Here is a 14,763-nt window from a genome sequence, read left to right on the forward strand (position 1 = left end):
CAGAGCCTCTCTGTGGGCTTACCATGCAGGGAACCCACTGGTTAAATCTGCTTGCTGGTGGGTACATTTAGTTATTTAACTGTATAACCCGGCGTAACTCCAGGTTTGCCATTTTCAGTTTATTTCAGCCCTCCCCACCACCGCCGCCTTATAGTGGAGTCCCATCATATGTGCATTTAACTTAAGTGAATTCAATTACATGTGCTCTGAAAAAGGGAGAAAATCATTTAAATGAGACAGGAGACTCCTCCTTCCAAGGGCTCTGCCCCAGGTGAGGGCCACGAGAGAGGAGGGCCTGAATTGCCTCCACCAGCTTCTGTGCCCAGGCACCTCCTGAACAGTGAGCACCTCCCTGAAGCCAGAGAGTTTCTAGGGCCTGCAGAGGGGTGGGTGTTTTAGATCACAGCCTCTGAGTGTATGCTGATGGTCTCATCTGGTGTTTGCTTAAAGAAACAGCAACCCACTCCAAGGCTGGAAGGAAAACTGTCTTGAATGAACTTACACAAAACTATACCTCCTGGACTCTATGGGCAACTTAAGAGATTTTCAAGGGCAAAATTAATTACACTTTGTTTTTGCTTTACTGACTTGAAACTGAATACACTGAATATGGTCCTACTCCCCTGTACTAGCAGGAAGCCCAGTGTCTCCCTCTGGAGGCCTGCACCCCATGGCCACAGTCAGCTTATTTCACTCAGTGGAAGCTTCTGGTGTAAACAGAGCTGGAACATGGGGTCCTGCCACCAGCCCTGCTGCTCTGGTTCCCTCCACGGGGTGGCCCTGTGGAACGCAGGTCCCGCACGCTCTGGTGGAAGTCTGCACACTGCCCCTTGCAGGTGCACAACGCTGCTCAGGCCACAGGGATGCCTCCAGACCCCTAGGTCCCCCTGAAGTGCTCAATAATTGTTCCTAAAGCAGCCTCAGTCATGTCCTGAGATCAGCTCCCCAGGAGTTGAGCCCCAATTCCCTTTTCCCTCCTACTGGGTTCATTTTGGAGGCCTTGAATGCCAGGCCATCTCGGCTGGGGGACTCTAGCGTACCCTGGTGCTAACTTCAAATCACAGGGAACTGGGGCTCAGATCTTAGTCTTTTTCCTCTCAGAAGGCCCTGATCCTCTGGTGCAAATGGGCACAGTTTTCCATAACTCTGCAGATCTCAAGTTCTCAAGGAAGAGGCATTCATCAAGCCACAACAGCGCCTCCCTTCCCCTGACAGTGCTGCCTTCTCATCCGACATTTGCTGCTCAAAAGATTCTTTGCAAAATAAAATTGCCTGCAGGGGAACTTGCTCTGTCCACCCAGGAACAGAGACGCCTTGGACAAAAATTAGAAAATTCTGCCTCACATTACATTAGTATAGGAACGAATCGTCTGGACGGGACCTGCATTGGGGCCCCCCTCCCATGGTTTTGCCCTCCTCAGCCATCTTCCGTGTGCTGCCACAGTTCACTAACGCCATGCCAATTACATCTTTATTTAGAAAAGTCAAGCCTTTAGGGCCTGGGAGCCTTACTTTCCCATTCTCCCCCCAGCAGGCCACTTGTCACTACCCCAATCCTTTTTGCTTTCAACTTACAGTATAACCCAAAAAGTATCTTCCACAAAAATAAATCTGTAGCCTGCTTGCTTTGGTTTTCCCCCAACGTGATGTCATAAGAATTTCCACGCTGCACCTTCACCTTGGTGATCCTGTTTTACTCACCCACTCGGGAGGCACGGAGTTTGCAAAGCCTTTTGCCTGTCACAAGGCACTTGGGAGGCTGCTAGACTCTTGAGGGAGCTGCCCTGCCTCGGGACTGTGGTCTCACCTCGAGTTCACCCTCTTAGCCTCAGCCATAAAATAGGCACAATGCTGTCTGCTAATTTACAAAGCAGGTCCCGGCAGGTGCTCTGCGTGTGTGTTTGTGTGCCCATGTGTGTTTATGTGTGTGGCCCATTATGGCCCCATTCCACTGAGGCTAGACTTTGCACCTCACCTTGGGAGGTCAACTGAGCCTTGTTTTCACACATCCCCAGACAAGCTTGACACAAGGAATTAGGGGTAAGTCAGACCAGCATCTGGATCCAGCTAGAGCCTCCAATTCTCCACTTGCTTTTTGCCAAACCCTTCTCTCCCCTCATTCTTCAGTTTCTTAAACCAGGCGTCCTTCAGGGGAAACTGAATCCATGTGTTTGTGATTCACTAGGGCTGCGCATGGTAGAGTGTTCTGTGAGCTCCACAACATAGCAAAGACAGCCAAGCGTGGGTGTGGGTTTGTCTGTGAAGCTGTGTTGTGTGCGTGTGTGTGTGTGTTGTATTGTGTATGTATTGTTTTCCTTCCTATTTCTTGTAAGGACTTTAAACTGATTTTTCTTAGAATCAGGAAATCATGTTTGGCCAGAGAAACTCAACACTCCCTTCTCCCCTTCCTGAGGAACTCTAGTTTGGCAGAAAATTCCCAAACACCCACATTCTAACTTATTGGAAATGGGCCTGGGCCAAGCAGCCGTCAAAGTCTGGTTTGGGAGCCAGTGTGCAGGGGGCTGCCCAGACTCCCCAGGACAGGCCGTGAGCAGGAGGAGGCAGAGGAGCGGGTGGCCAGAGGGCCAAACCGGCACAGCCTGTGCTTCGGACGCTGCCCTCCGAGTCGGGGGCAGCCACAGTTCAGCGAGCTCCACTGAACCTTCTGGTGTGAGCCCTGGGACCTGCCTTTGGCCCTCCTGCCCAGTCAGATGATTTGCCTTACTCATCAAGAGGGGAAACGTGGCCCGCTGTGGGCTGCGGGTGGGGTCAGACCTCCAGCCTAGTGACTCCGAAAAACTCCCAGGCTTTATCCTGCACCACAGACTTCCATGCTCTCCCTCCCTTCCAGTTAGAGAATTCCTACTTGGCCTTCGAGGCTCCATCCAGCTGTGCCCTCCTCTGGGAGGCCCAGCCCAATGCCCGGAGGGCTGGCCCTGCTCTGGCGCTCAGTCACAGCTACCCCCACCCCCGGGTTGGTGTTGCTCTGCTGCTGGTCTCCCCACCCGCTGGCCAGAGCACCAGGAAGAACACAGACCCACCTCATTCCCTTCTGAGCCCCACAGCACCCAGTGCAAATGTTCAACACCGGGCAGGGTGGGCACATATCTCAGAGCCTGGGAAGGTGGGTGAGGTTTTGAAAACTGTGCTGCCGCCCTTCTCTGTGGAGAACCGCTGCACTGGAGAGAGGCCCACAGGACAGCCTCGCCTGAGCCCCGTGCGGGGCAGACTCCAGGGGCCCTGCTGGTGCAGGGAGGGGAGGCAGGAGACCTGAGTTCCTCTGACTCCTCATGATCTTTGCCACATGGGCAAGGAAGGGGTGGGGGATTCAGTTCACGTGGAGTTGGAAACTGGACCTGGCCCTGATTACCTTAGGGAATGCAGCCTTCTTGGTGGAGAATGGTTGAGAATGGCCAGCAGTCTGACAGTGAGCTCTGAGGGCTGCAGCTGTGGCTCCTCCAGCTTTTGCTTTTGATCCAGTTCAAGCTTGTCATTCTCACAGGGCCCAGTGGAGCGCCCTCTTGGCACCCAGGCCTGGGAAGGAGGGACCTTCAGAGGGCAGCAGGGCATGCCAGGGTAGCAGCACCCACCGCCCACACTCTGAGCCCCACACTCTCTCCCACCTTCCCTCCATGGAAATCAAGGTGGAGGCAAAGAGGTTTGGTCCATGTGGCTCCAGAGGGCTGGCTGGGCCCAGTGTGGCCCAATGCTCTTCCCCGGAGGCAGATTTCATTGTGACACCAGGAAGGACTTCCTAATAAGCATCACGAGCTCATAGTGGAGGGGCTGACTCAGAAGGTAGTGAGTTCTCTGTCCTCTGAGATATGCAAGCAGAGGTGGTGGAGGAATTTCTGCCCTTGGGAGGGTGTGCTGAGACGAGATGGCCCAGACTTTAGCTGAGTGGGAGTCTGGGCATGCTGCCTCAGGCCTCAGGAGGAGTCGGCTTGAGTGTGGGGCTTTGGCAGAGCTGTCTGGGAAGCATGACTTGGAGCTGGCACTAATGGGCATGGCACTGGCTGTCAGCTGTTGGGCCTGCCTTCTGCTCAGGGGAAAAGAAGAGTAAGCCATGATGCTCAGATGGACTGAAGGGACCCCTCTTGCCCGCAGACCCCCGAAGCCTCCTTCCTGCGGCCTGTCTGGTGGACTTCCTGCAGCTGCATCCCAGGGCCAGCTGGGGAGAGCCTCTGTGGCTAGGTCAGCCGAGGCCAGAGCCCAAGGACTTGGCTGCAGGGCTTGGGGCTCCTCACTGTCCCTCAGGTCCTCCCACTGCCAAGAGGTTGTGACTGGATGCTGTCATGCTAGCAGACTAGGGCTTGAACCCACTTATTGTGTGACTTTAGCAAGTTGCTTGCACACCTCCAGTGACTGGGAGGTCACCACTTCTCAAGGTAGTTCCTGCCAGAGCAGGACAGCTCTGCCAGAAAGTTATTCCTGGTGCTGAGCTGAGAGCCCTAGGGCTTTTCCCATCACCCCCAGCATTCCCAGGTCTGCTCCGCTCCGGACCACACAGCACCTGCCCCCCAGCCCCCCAGCTGCTCCCCGCAACCAGGCACGTGCCTCTATCACCTGCTGCCTACCCAGCTGCCCTCTACAGGACACACACACCCCGCCCCGTCCCTTTCTCAATGAGTCAAAGCAGGTCTGCAGCAGCCTCCACCAGCCCCCGGGCTTCTGAAGCCACAGGCGGGGGGCCCACCAGCCCTTTGGCAGCCCCGCGTCCCAGGTGACTCACCAGCTGGCAGCAAACAAAGCCCAAAGTCCCCTCCCCACGTGTGCAGCCACGGCTCAGCCTCCCCCTCCCACCCCGGTGTTTGTGCACTCCAAGCTGTGGAAGCCAAATGCGGCCCAACACATGTCTGTGTTCAGGCTCATTGTGTCAGAATTGGCCCGTGGTCCCAGTCTGCTGGGGTCTGCTTGGATTCCCAACTCCCTCATCCAGCACATTAGCTGTTCCTCCCAGCTTCCTGTCCTCTACAAATCTGCTCCACATGCTGTCGGGGGCCTTGGCCAAGCCATTGATTAAAATGACCAGAAAGGAGAGGGCCGAAAGCAGAGTCCTGAAGCTGATCTCTAGACACCCTCTCTACTGCCCAGGACATTCAGCTCCTTGTCCCTTCACCAAGCCCCCATCTCTTCCCAGATTTCTGGTGCCAACTGTCTCGATGTCACACAGACACACAACACCATGGGCATTCCCCTAAGCCCATCCGGGGACCAAGGCTGGTACTGGTGATCTGTTCTCAGGAAACCTTCAATGGCTGCTCAGTCACCTGGGCACACAAGTCGTCCTTTTCACGTCTGATCTAGAATGTCACCCTGGTTCAGCATCACACACATCAGCAACCCTGCACCCAGGCCTGTGCCAGACCTTGGGTTCTAAGGACCTAGAGCCAAACTAGACTTAGCCTTGCCTTGGAGGAGTTCCAGTCTGCTGGGGCAGGTGGTCACAGACAGACAGTGAAGACAGAGGAAATTATAACAATTGAAATGCAGTGCGTACTTATCACATGCCATGTACCACTCCAACCCAAGATTTGGCCTCACAGCAAACCGGCATCATCCCCACTCATCCTCAGTGGAAACTGAGGCACACCCAGGCCCAGTCACATGCCCAAGGGCTCCCAGTGAGTGAGGGATGCTTACGGGAGCTTCCTCGCCTTGCCTAGGGCCAGGGCGGCCTTCAGAGGGCGGTGGTGCCTGAGTGGAGACTTCAGAGCTGAGCAGCATCCATAGGACAGGAAAGGAGAAGAAGGCGGGGACTGGGCTCCCGGCACTCCGTGACAGCCCGTCCTGTGCCAGGCGCTGGGTCAGGCCCTGGGGATTCGGGTTGAGCCCACTAGCAGGGTGCTCCGTAACAAACTGGGAAGCATAGGGTGCCCTGGGGAAGTGGGTGAGATGGCTGCAGTCAGGGAAGGCTTCCCAGAGGCAGTGATGTCTAAGCTGACCCAGGGTTGGGGACATTGGGCCAGGGTTGGGGAAGGGATGGTAGATGGAGAGTTCCAGGCGGGAGGAACATCCAGTGCAAAGGTACTTCCAGGAGCAGAGTGGACGAGGAGGAGAGCGGCCCAGCCCCAGGGGACCCAGGGCAGGGAAGGAGCTGGGATGGTTGCGGAGGGCAATGGGGAGTCACCCCAAACTGGGGGAGGGGCATCCGGCAGCTGGGCAGCCTGCAGGCTCTCTTGGCTCTCTCTGTAGGGAGGTGCGACTACAACTTCGACTTCGTGGGGGCGTGGTTTCTAATCCCTCACCTTTGTAACCAGCGCTTGGCAAATGGCAGAGCTGCCCCGCACCTCCCAGTGTGAGATGGGGTCAGGAGTCCCACCTCAGGGGTTGGTGCGAGAACCAGGGGAGGGTCAGTCAGCAGCCTTTTTCTCCTTCCACGGGGAGCCTGGCAGTCTTTGCCTCCCTTCCCCCACCCCTGCAAGTGGAGCAATTACCAGATTGAGACAGGCTGGGCCTCCCCACTGCCTCTGCGGGTTAATGTCTCTAATCACTGCAATCTCTTGATCCGCAATCCCTGGGCTCTGAGTGGTGGCCAGATGGCTTAGGAGGGAGTTCCAGCCTCCAGACTCCCAGAGGCTCTTCCCTGGGGCCCTCAAACACCGCAGGTTCTCCCAGGAGCACCCAGCCAAGCGTGGAGTGGGAGAGAGGTGGTTGCCTATTCTCCCCTCACCATAAATCACAGAGCCAGAAGGAATGTTTGAAGTCATCCTCATGGAACCTCCCACTCTATCTGGAAGCCTCCATCTAGCATCTCAACAGGTGGCCATCCAGGATCCACCTGGATGCCTCCAACAATGGGAAGCTCACCACCACAAATCTGAGGCTCATTACCACGGGCAGGCTGTGAACTCCGAGATTGAACTAAAAAGGCTTTACATGGGCTGGATCACATTAAAATCATAGTCAGCTGGGCTGGGTGGCTCACACCTGTAACCCCAGCACTTTGGGAGGTCAAGACAGGAGGATCATTTGGGCTCAGGAGTTCAAGACCAGATTGGGCATCATCAAGATACCCCCATCTCTACTAAAATTTTTTAAAAATTAGCCAGGCATGGTGTTGAATGCCTGTAGTCTCAGCTACTTGGGAGGTTGATGTGGGAGAATCATTTGAGCCTAGGAGGTCAAGGCTGCAGTGAGCCGTGATCGTGCCACTGAGCCCCAGCCTGGGCAACAGAGTGAAACCCTGTCTCAAAGAATTAATAAAAAGTAAAATCATAGCCCAAACCAGACCTTTTCCCCCACCACCAGAGTTATACCAGGTTTGTGCCACAGACAGGCACTGTGGGAGTGGGAACCCCACAAGGTTCTCAATCAGAAATCCCTGTTCCAATATTGACATTATGGTTCACCAACTGGAGGGCCTGGCCAGTTGCCTCCATCTCCCTGTGCTCCATTTTCCCCATCTGTAACTCAGAACTATTGTATTGGGCTGTCCAATACAACAGCCATGAGTCAGAGGAGGCCTCTGAGACCCAAAATGCAGGCAGTGCAACTGAGGAACTGAACTTTTATTTAATTTAATTTAAAATTTAAAACCTGAAGCAATATAAATTTTTTTTTGAAACGGAGTTTCACTCTTGTTGCTCAGGCTGGAGTGCAATGGCGTGGCCTCGGCTCACTGCAACCTCTGCCTCCCGGGTTCAAGCGATTCTCCTGCCTCAGCCTCCCAAGAAGCTAGGATTACAGGCATGCACCACCACACCTGGCTAATTTTGTATTTTTAGTAGAGATGGGGCTTCACCGTGTTGGTCAGGCTGGTCTTGAACTTCCTGACCTCAGGTGATCCACCTGTCTCAGCCTCCCAAAGTGCTGGGATTATAGGCATGAGCCACCGTGCCTGGCCTAAAAATTTTTATATTGATGACATATTGAAATGATAATATTTGGGATAAACTAGGTTAAATACAGTATTAAACTTAATTTCACCAAAAAACTAATTTCACCTGTTTCTTTTTACTTTTTAATGTGACTACTAGAAAATGCTAAATTACAAATGTGGCTCACAGTGGAACTCCACAGTGCTTCACTCAGAAGGTTAAGGATCCAGTGGGCTGGGTGTTCAGGTGTCTGGGGAACAGTAAAGTCCCAGAGAGATGATGGCTTCTGAGGCTGCTGGGTCCTCCAGGAGGTGTCATCTCCATCACACAAGAAGACGGGCTGAATCTAGAAAGAATAGAGAATGTGAAGGACTATTCGAAACAAAACAAAAATTACTTATAACACCCAAAGATAATAATTACATTTCCTATAGAGTTTGCTTGTTTCCGTGCCTGTCCACACGACCTGGTCTCCCACCACCACTGGACACCAGCTGCAAGTTCTCAGAAAAGTCACCTTTAACAGCTTGACCCTGAAGCCTGGGACCTTGAGGAGCCTCAGCAGGGAGGAATCCCTCAAAAAGCCAAAGGGCAGGGCCTTACACCTCCTTTCTGTGCCTGTGAGCTCTGAGTGGAAGCCACGCCCTCTGCATGCCCAGCTCCCATTCTTCTTGGCCTCCGCCCTCACCTGCGGTGGCCCTGGCACTCCGGGGGAGGCTGGCCTGCGCTGCCAGCTGTCACCAGCAGTTCCCGCGGCTGCTCACCTCTCCCTTCCGCCATTTGTGGGAAGGGAGGGAGGCTCCAGCACAGAATGACTTGGGTCCCAGGATTCTCTACATTTCGTCCATGGGTGCTCTCCTGTCCAGAGCCGATGGGGGCCCCAGGGTGGGGTCAGGGGTCCCTCTTGCTCTGTCTAAAACCTACACTCCCTCCCACATCTCAATCTGTCCCTGAGTTGGTGCCACCCCCGTGTTAGGCCTCTTCGTCCCCGGGGGGGCCTTCTGAGGGGCCTTTATCCTTTCCTGAAATCCAGTCCTCACCTGCACCCCACTCCACACAATCCCTCAGACACATCTATGTGCCTAGACTGCAAATCCGGAGGGAGTCCACCATCCCAGGAGGTTCCGGGGCTCACTGCAGAGATGCAAACAATCTGGTAACTTGCTTTTCCACTTAGCATTGATTTAGGAACACCCTTCCAGGGACACGATCACTCCTGATGGCTGCTATACCGTCCCTTTCTATCTAATCTGCATTGGTGAGTTCTTAGGTCAGGTTTTTGATCTTACAAGTACTACTTCAGTGACCCTCCCAGTACACCATGTGTACTTTGATCTTCTCAAATGGAAGGAATTGTTCGTTGTCCCTTCTAGACATCCAGCAAATTCTGCTGCCTGAGTTGTGCTGAAGTGCCACAAGGCCACCCTACTCCTGAGCTCAGCCTATCTTCTCTATCCCTTCTATCACCAATCTGTCACTAACCCTCAGATATTACCTGAGCTCGGACCACATCGAACAGCACGGTGTCTCACACTTTCCAGCCTCCCTTCTGCCTTCCGCTGTCTCACTGCTGGGCATGTCTGCCCCATCTCCAAATCCTCTCCCATTTCCAAGAGCCAGGTCAAATGCCACCTCCTCCAGGGAGCCCTTCCTGACTTCCCTAGCTCGAAGTGACTCCCCCTTCTCTGAATAAAGACAGCATTTCCTTGTCCCCGCTTCCCTTGCGGTTCTGATGCTCCCACATAGCCCAGGGGCCATTTGAGTGCACTTGTGGCCCAGTGTCCTTTCCTTCTCCCTCCCCATTCCCTGGCAGATTAGGAACTCCTTGAGGTCAGGGACAGGTTCTGATTTCTTCCTGTGGGCACAGGGCATGGCACGGAGTGGGCATGTGCGAAAGGTTTGAACGCACGTGAATGAAGGAGGACGGGCCTGGGTCTGGCCCTGAGTTCTGGCCCAGCCGGGCACTGCTGTCCTGTGTGACCTCAGGCAGGGCCTGCTCTCGGGGACATGGCTTCCCTGTGGCCTGAGGCGGCTGGACCCCACTGTGGGGGGTTCTGTCATGGTGGGAGGACTGTTTGGCCCTGGGGTGACGCACCGGCCCTGCGTGGGATAATCTCTCTTGGATGATGATTGCAGGGCAGCCCCTCATTTCCTCTGGCTGCACAATCCCATTATGAGCCCTTCAGGATTTATGTCTAAGACCCACCCTAAGCCCATCACTAACATATGGCATCCTGGCAGATGAGGATGAGCAGAGATTGTAAACACTCATTCATTCATTCATTCACTCACTCCTTCACTCAGCAGTCTGCTACCAAACTGCGGACCCAGCATTCAATCAGAACCTGGCCCAACCCTGGAGGTGCTTCCAGTAAAGAGTCCGCAGTCCAGTGAGGTGGGGGCAGGGACAGTGGGAGGCACAGGGACTGTGGAGCCAGAGAAGGAGGCTTCACTCAGCCTGGTGGTCAGAGACGGCTTCCTGGAAGAGGGGATGCTCAAAGTGTGTCTTACCAGAAGAGTAAGCCATTGCGCCAGCGAGCAGGCAGGGCAGGGCCCTCACAGGCAGTGGCTCCCGCTGGGGGAGGGGGCCGGTGTTCACGCTCAGCCTGGGGCTGGATGCTGCTGCGTGGAATCTAATGATAAGAGGAGCGTGGCTGGGGATTATCTGCTCTTGTTTACATGATTAAAACCAGACAAATACTTCTTTATCTGAAAGAATGAAAGGGCTTTGGGGAAAAATCCTTTCGGCAACAAAGCAAAGCACAAGCATTTCCTTAATTAATCTCTCACTCCCCCCCACACCCCCCACCGTCCCACACCCCCAACAACGGCTGCAAGAAGCATTGCTCTAGGGCTCCAGGGCTCCAGGGCTCCAGGGCTCCAGTACTCTGGGGCTGACCTGCACTGGTAGGCAGAAAGCCCAGGCCAGGGTGGCTAGGGGTGGGGAGGAGCCAAGAGGAGAGAGACCCACAGCCCTCTCAACACAGCCCCCTGTGACAAGGAGCCTGGGCCCAGGCACAAACCCAGGATGTCCCCATTTTACAGATGGAGATCCTGAGGCCCAAAGATGGGGAAGTGACTTGCTTGCCTGAGGCCACACAGCCAGTTGGCAGAGCTGGGACTAGGACCTGGGTCACCAGCCCCCAGCCCAGCGCTCTCACTCACTCCTCATTAGCTCGTCCAGGAGCCTGCAGGAACCGCCTGCAGTGCCGTCCTCTCGGGACCCACAGGGAAGTCAGACTCATCCCTCCTCTCACAAACAGACAGGCAGGGTCCTGATGGAGCAGCCAGGGGCTGTGGGGGTCCTAGAATGGGCTCCTCACTCTGGGGGAGAGGCAGGTAGATCTCAGAGGTAGACCAAGCTTGGTCCTGCCTGGCTGGGCAGGGGTCAGGAGAGTGAAGGAAGCTTCTGAGAGGACACCAAGCATGGGAAACTTGAGGCAACAAAGTAAAGCACACGCATTTCCTTAATTAATCTCTCACTCCCCCAACAGTGTCCCCACCATCCCACAGCCACCCTGGCCTGGGCTCTCTGCCTAGCAGTGCAGAGGTCTCAAGGCACAGATGTGTGTGGCCTGCGCCCCGGGGCGTGGGGGAGAGGGCAGAGCAGAAAGAGAGGCTGGAAGGAGCACAGGACTGGATTGTTGGAAGAATGGGGTTCCCTGGAGCACTGTGAGGCAGCTGGACATGGCCAGGAGGGGCTGAGTGAGCGCTGAGTGCCAGCCAGGCCCTGGCCTCCCCACCACAGCCCCTGACCCCCTCGCCCTCCCAGCTTGATGTCCGGACTTGCCTCCCTGGATGCCAAGACCTCCAGCCGCCTGGGCGTCCTCACCGTGGCGTACTACCTGTGGACCACCTTCATGGCTGTCATCGTGGGCATCTTCATGGTCTCCATCATCCACCCAGGCAGCGCGGCCCAGAAGGAGACCACGGAGCAGAGTGGGAAGCCCATCATGAGCTCAGCCGATGCCCTGTTGGACCTCATCCGGTAACTATTGCCACCCACACCCCGCTTGGGAACGCCAGGCCCAAGCCTGCCCTGCCAGGTCCCCCAGAGGCCAGGACGGGGTGTGGAGATGGGGGTGATCACGGAGTCCATGATCACCCTGGTGGGTTGAGCTCTGGGCTGCCTGCCGGGCTCATGCTGCATCGTCTGCCCCACCAGGCTAGAAGCACCTTGCAGCCTGGACGGGGTCTGCCCCTCTCTGCCTGTGGATGGGCGCAGAGCAGACATCTGTGAGCATTTGCTGATGCCCAGCCTGTAGGGTGGGAGGCTGGCTGTTATTGGCCCCTCCCTTTGTTTATTGGTCCTCTTTTTACAGATGAGGAAATGGGGCTTAAAAAGGTGCCGTGACTTTTCCAGAGTCACCGGTAGGTAGGTAGTGGAGACAGGATTCAACTTAGTCCTGTCTGACTCCAAGGACAATGCCCTTTGCCCTGTGGTGCCACCCCCTAGCAACGGCAGTGCCACATCCTAGCCACAGCAGTGCAGCTAACCTTGCTTCTCAGACCTAGGCTCCCTCTCCAGGGAAGCACTGCAGACCCAGCGGCACAGCCACCTTCCACTCCCTTTCCCCGGGTCCCCTGCAGGTCACCCCTGCTCCTCTCCTTCGTGCATTCGCTCCCTCACCAGTGCCAGTTCTGTGCCAGGCCCTGGACCAGGGGACTCAGAGCCAGCCCTTGCCCTGGAGGAGTGGTCAGACCCACGAGCAGACAGGGACAACATGGGGGCCTGGGGCTGCAACGGGGAAGCTGGGGCTGCCGGTGAGAGCAGGAAGCCACTGCCCTTCTAAGGGAGGGGAAGATGGGGAGGCAGGGAGGGCAGGCCTGGGGGCGATAGCTGTGCGAAGGTCCTGAGCTGCAGGGAACTGTCTGGGGGGAGAAGGCATAGCACCATCAGTGTGACACAGCAGAAGGGGTGAGAGGTGGGCAGAAACCCCTGCTGGAGAATTCAGGTGGGGACCGGCCTCAAAGGGAACCGTGAACCAGGCCAAAAGCTAAGTTGCATCCTAAAGGCCACAGAAAATGAGTTTTATACAGAGAAGCGGCATGATCCAATTCAGAAGGTTCACTCTGACCAGGGATCAGAGTTGCAGGGGAGGTAGGAGGGGAAGGCAGAGCCAGGGACAGGGCCAAGTGGTGGCCCTGGGGATGGGGAAGGGGGCAGATGGCAGGGCTGCTCAGGAGGGATCCTTAGCAGGAGGTGGGTGAGTAGGAGGTGAGGTGTGCTGATCACCCAGCATGAAGATTTCTGGCCCACGCATCCAAGTGGATGGTGGTGTGGTCACCAAGCGATGGATGGTCTGGAGCAGGTGCAGGCATCCTGGGGTAGGTGTCACTGATGGTTGGCCAGTGGATGAGAATCTCATGGGGGAGTCTAAGCTGGAGATGGAGGTTTGGAAATCGCCAGGGAGAGGTGTTAGGTGCTACCCTAGTGGCAGAGGGGCTCTTGCAGGACAGGTGGTGAGAGAGCAGGGATTGGGATGGAGCCTGGGAAGCCCCACCCAGGAGTGGTGTGCTGGGCTCCACAGGCTACCCCACTAAACCCGCTCAGGGAACACCTTCTAGTACCTCTCACTTCCTGGTCAATTTCAGATCTAAGAAGTCTAGGCCTAACATTAAAACTCCAAACTCCTGCAGTTTAAACTAACCCTGTCTTAGCCTTTTGGATCTGACTCAGACTGGGAAAGCTGCAGTGGGAAGAGGGTCGTGGTGAGTTTGTTTCTCTTTCCTGCTCTGCCTGCTCCCTGGTGAGAGGTGAGGGAGTGGGCTAGGAAGGGCTGCCCAGACTGGGAGAGGGGTGAGCTGGAGCAGGTGCTCCCTGGTTGTGTCTCTCCAGGACTACTTCTATGGGTTCTCTGGAGCCCCTCTTCTCTCTCGCATCTCTCACCTGCTGTCCCCTGGACTCAGGCAATTTATTCCATCTGGCTACTTACAACATCCCCTAGACCAGGGCTCTGGTTGACTCCTCTGCTGGGGTCACCTCACCCCTCTGGGTGACCCTGTTGGGTCATGTCTGGCCCATGGGAAGCATACATAACCCTATTGGAAGTGCTGGCCTTTCCCAGGGCCTTTGGACATGAGTCAGGCACCAGGCCCTACATTCCTCAAATTCTAAGAGACTCAAGCCAAGGTCTCTGAATAGTTCTCTTGGCTTAAGGTTGTGGAGAAGCATTCCTTTCCTCCCCCGTGGGGATAGATGCCCATACACAGGCTCCCACCCACTGTCTAAAGAAACTCTCGTTCCCTGTATCAGCTAGTTACTGCTGCATAACAAACCAACCCAACATTTATCAGCTTAAAACAACAGCCACAAGTCTATAGGTCAGCTGGAAAGTTCTGCTGGTTTGGACTGAGCTCACTCACATGTCTGCAGGCAGCTGGTGGCTCAACTGGGGAACAGTTGGTCTAGGGGAGTCTGGCTGAGATGATTCAGCTATACTCTGTGATCTTTGTACTCCAGCAGGCCAGCCTAGATTTGTTTCATGGTGGTGACAGGATTCCAGGAGAGAGCTAGCCCAGGCATTTTTTTTAATAACAAAGGTGGAGGAGCAAGAGATGAAATCAAAACATGCAAATGTTTCTCAAGCCTCTGCTTTCAGCAAGTCCACTAACACCCTCTTGGCCAAAGCAAGTCAGGTGGCCAAGCCCAGACTCAGGGTGGGAAGGGACCACAATGTTACAAGGGAAATGGAGTCTACAAACCGAGGCCATCGATGCAATCAGTCTACCACTCCCTTCATTTCTCCAGGAAGATCTTCAGCTTCTCTTTTACCCTTTAGAGTGTGTGATGAACTAAGGATCATCAAATATTTGCCATGCTGTTCCTATCGCGTGGCTGTCACCTATAGGGTCTGGAGCCAGAAAGAGATCCAGGCAGGGTCTGTTCTGTGTTTGCTTACTTGGCTGGCAAGACTTCATCCAATACCAGGGCTTTGAACAC

At 55.2% G+C, this 14,763-nt stretch overlaps 1 protein-coding gene across 3 annotated transcripts in view; it reads left to right on the top strand.

Annotated features, from left to right (window-relative positions):
- Nucleotides 1-14,763, top strand: part of SLC1A7 (solute carrier family 1 member 7) — a 55,505-nt gene that overhangs the window by 16,107 nt on the left and 24,635 nt on the right. For all 3 annotated transcript variants that reach the window (XM_054682935.1, XM_016918554.3, XM_016918551.4), the window contains exon 3: nt 11,593-11,808. In XM_054682935.1, coding sequence (XP_054538910.1) covers nt 11,593-11,808 — 216 coding nt within the window. The remainder of the gene's footprint in view (nt 1-11,592; nt 11,809-14,763) is intronic.

Source organism: Pan troglodytes, chromosome 1 (assembly GCF_028858775.2).
Source record: "Pan troglodytes isolate AG18354 chromosome 1, NHGRI_mPanTro3-v2.0_pri, whole genome shotgun sequence".
Lineage (NCBI taxonomy): Eukaryota > Metazoa > Chordata > Mammalia > Primates > Hominidae > Pan > Pan troglodytes.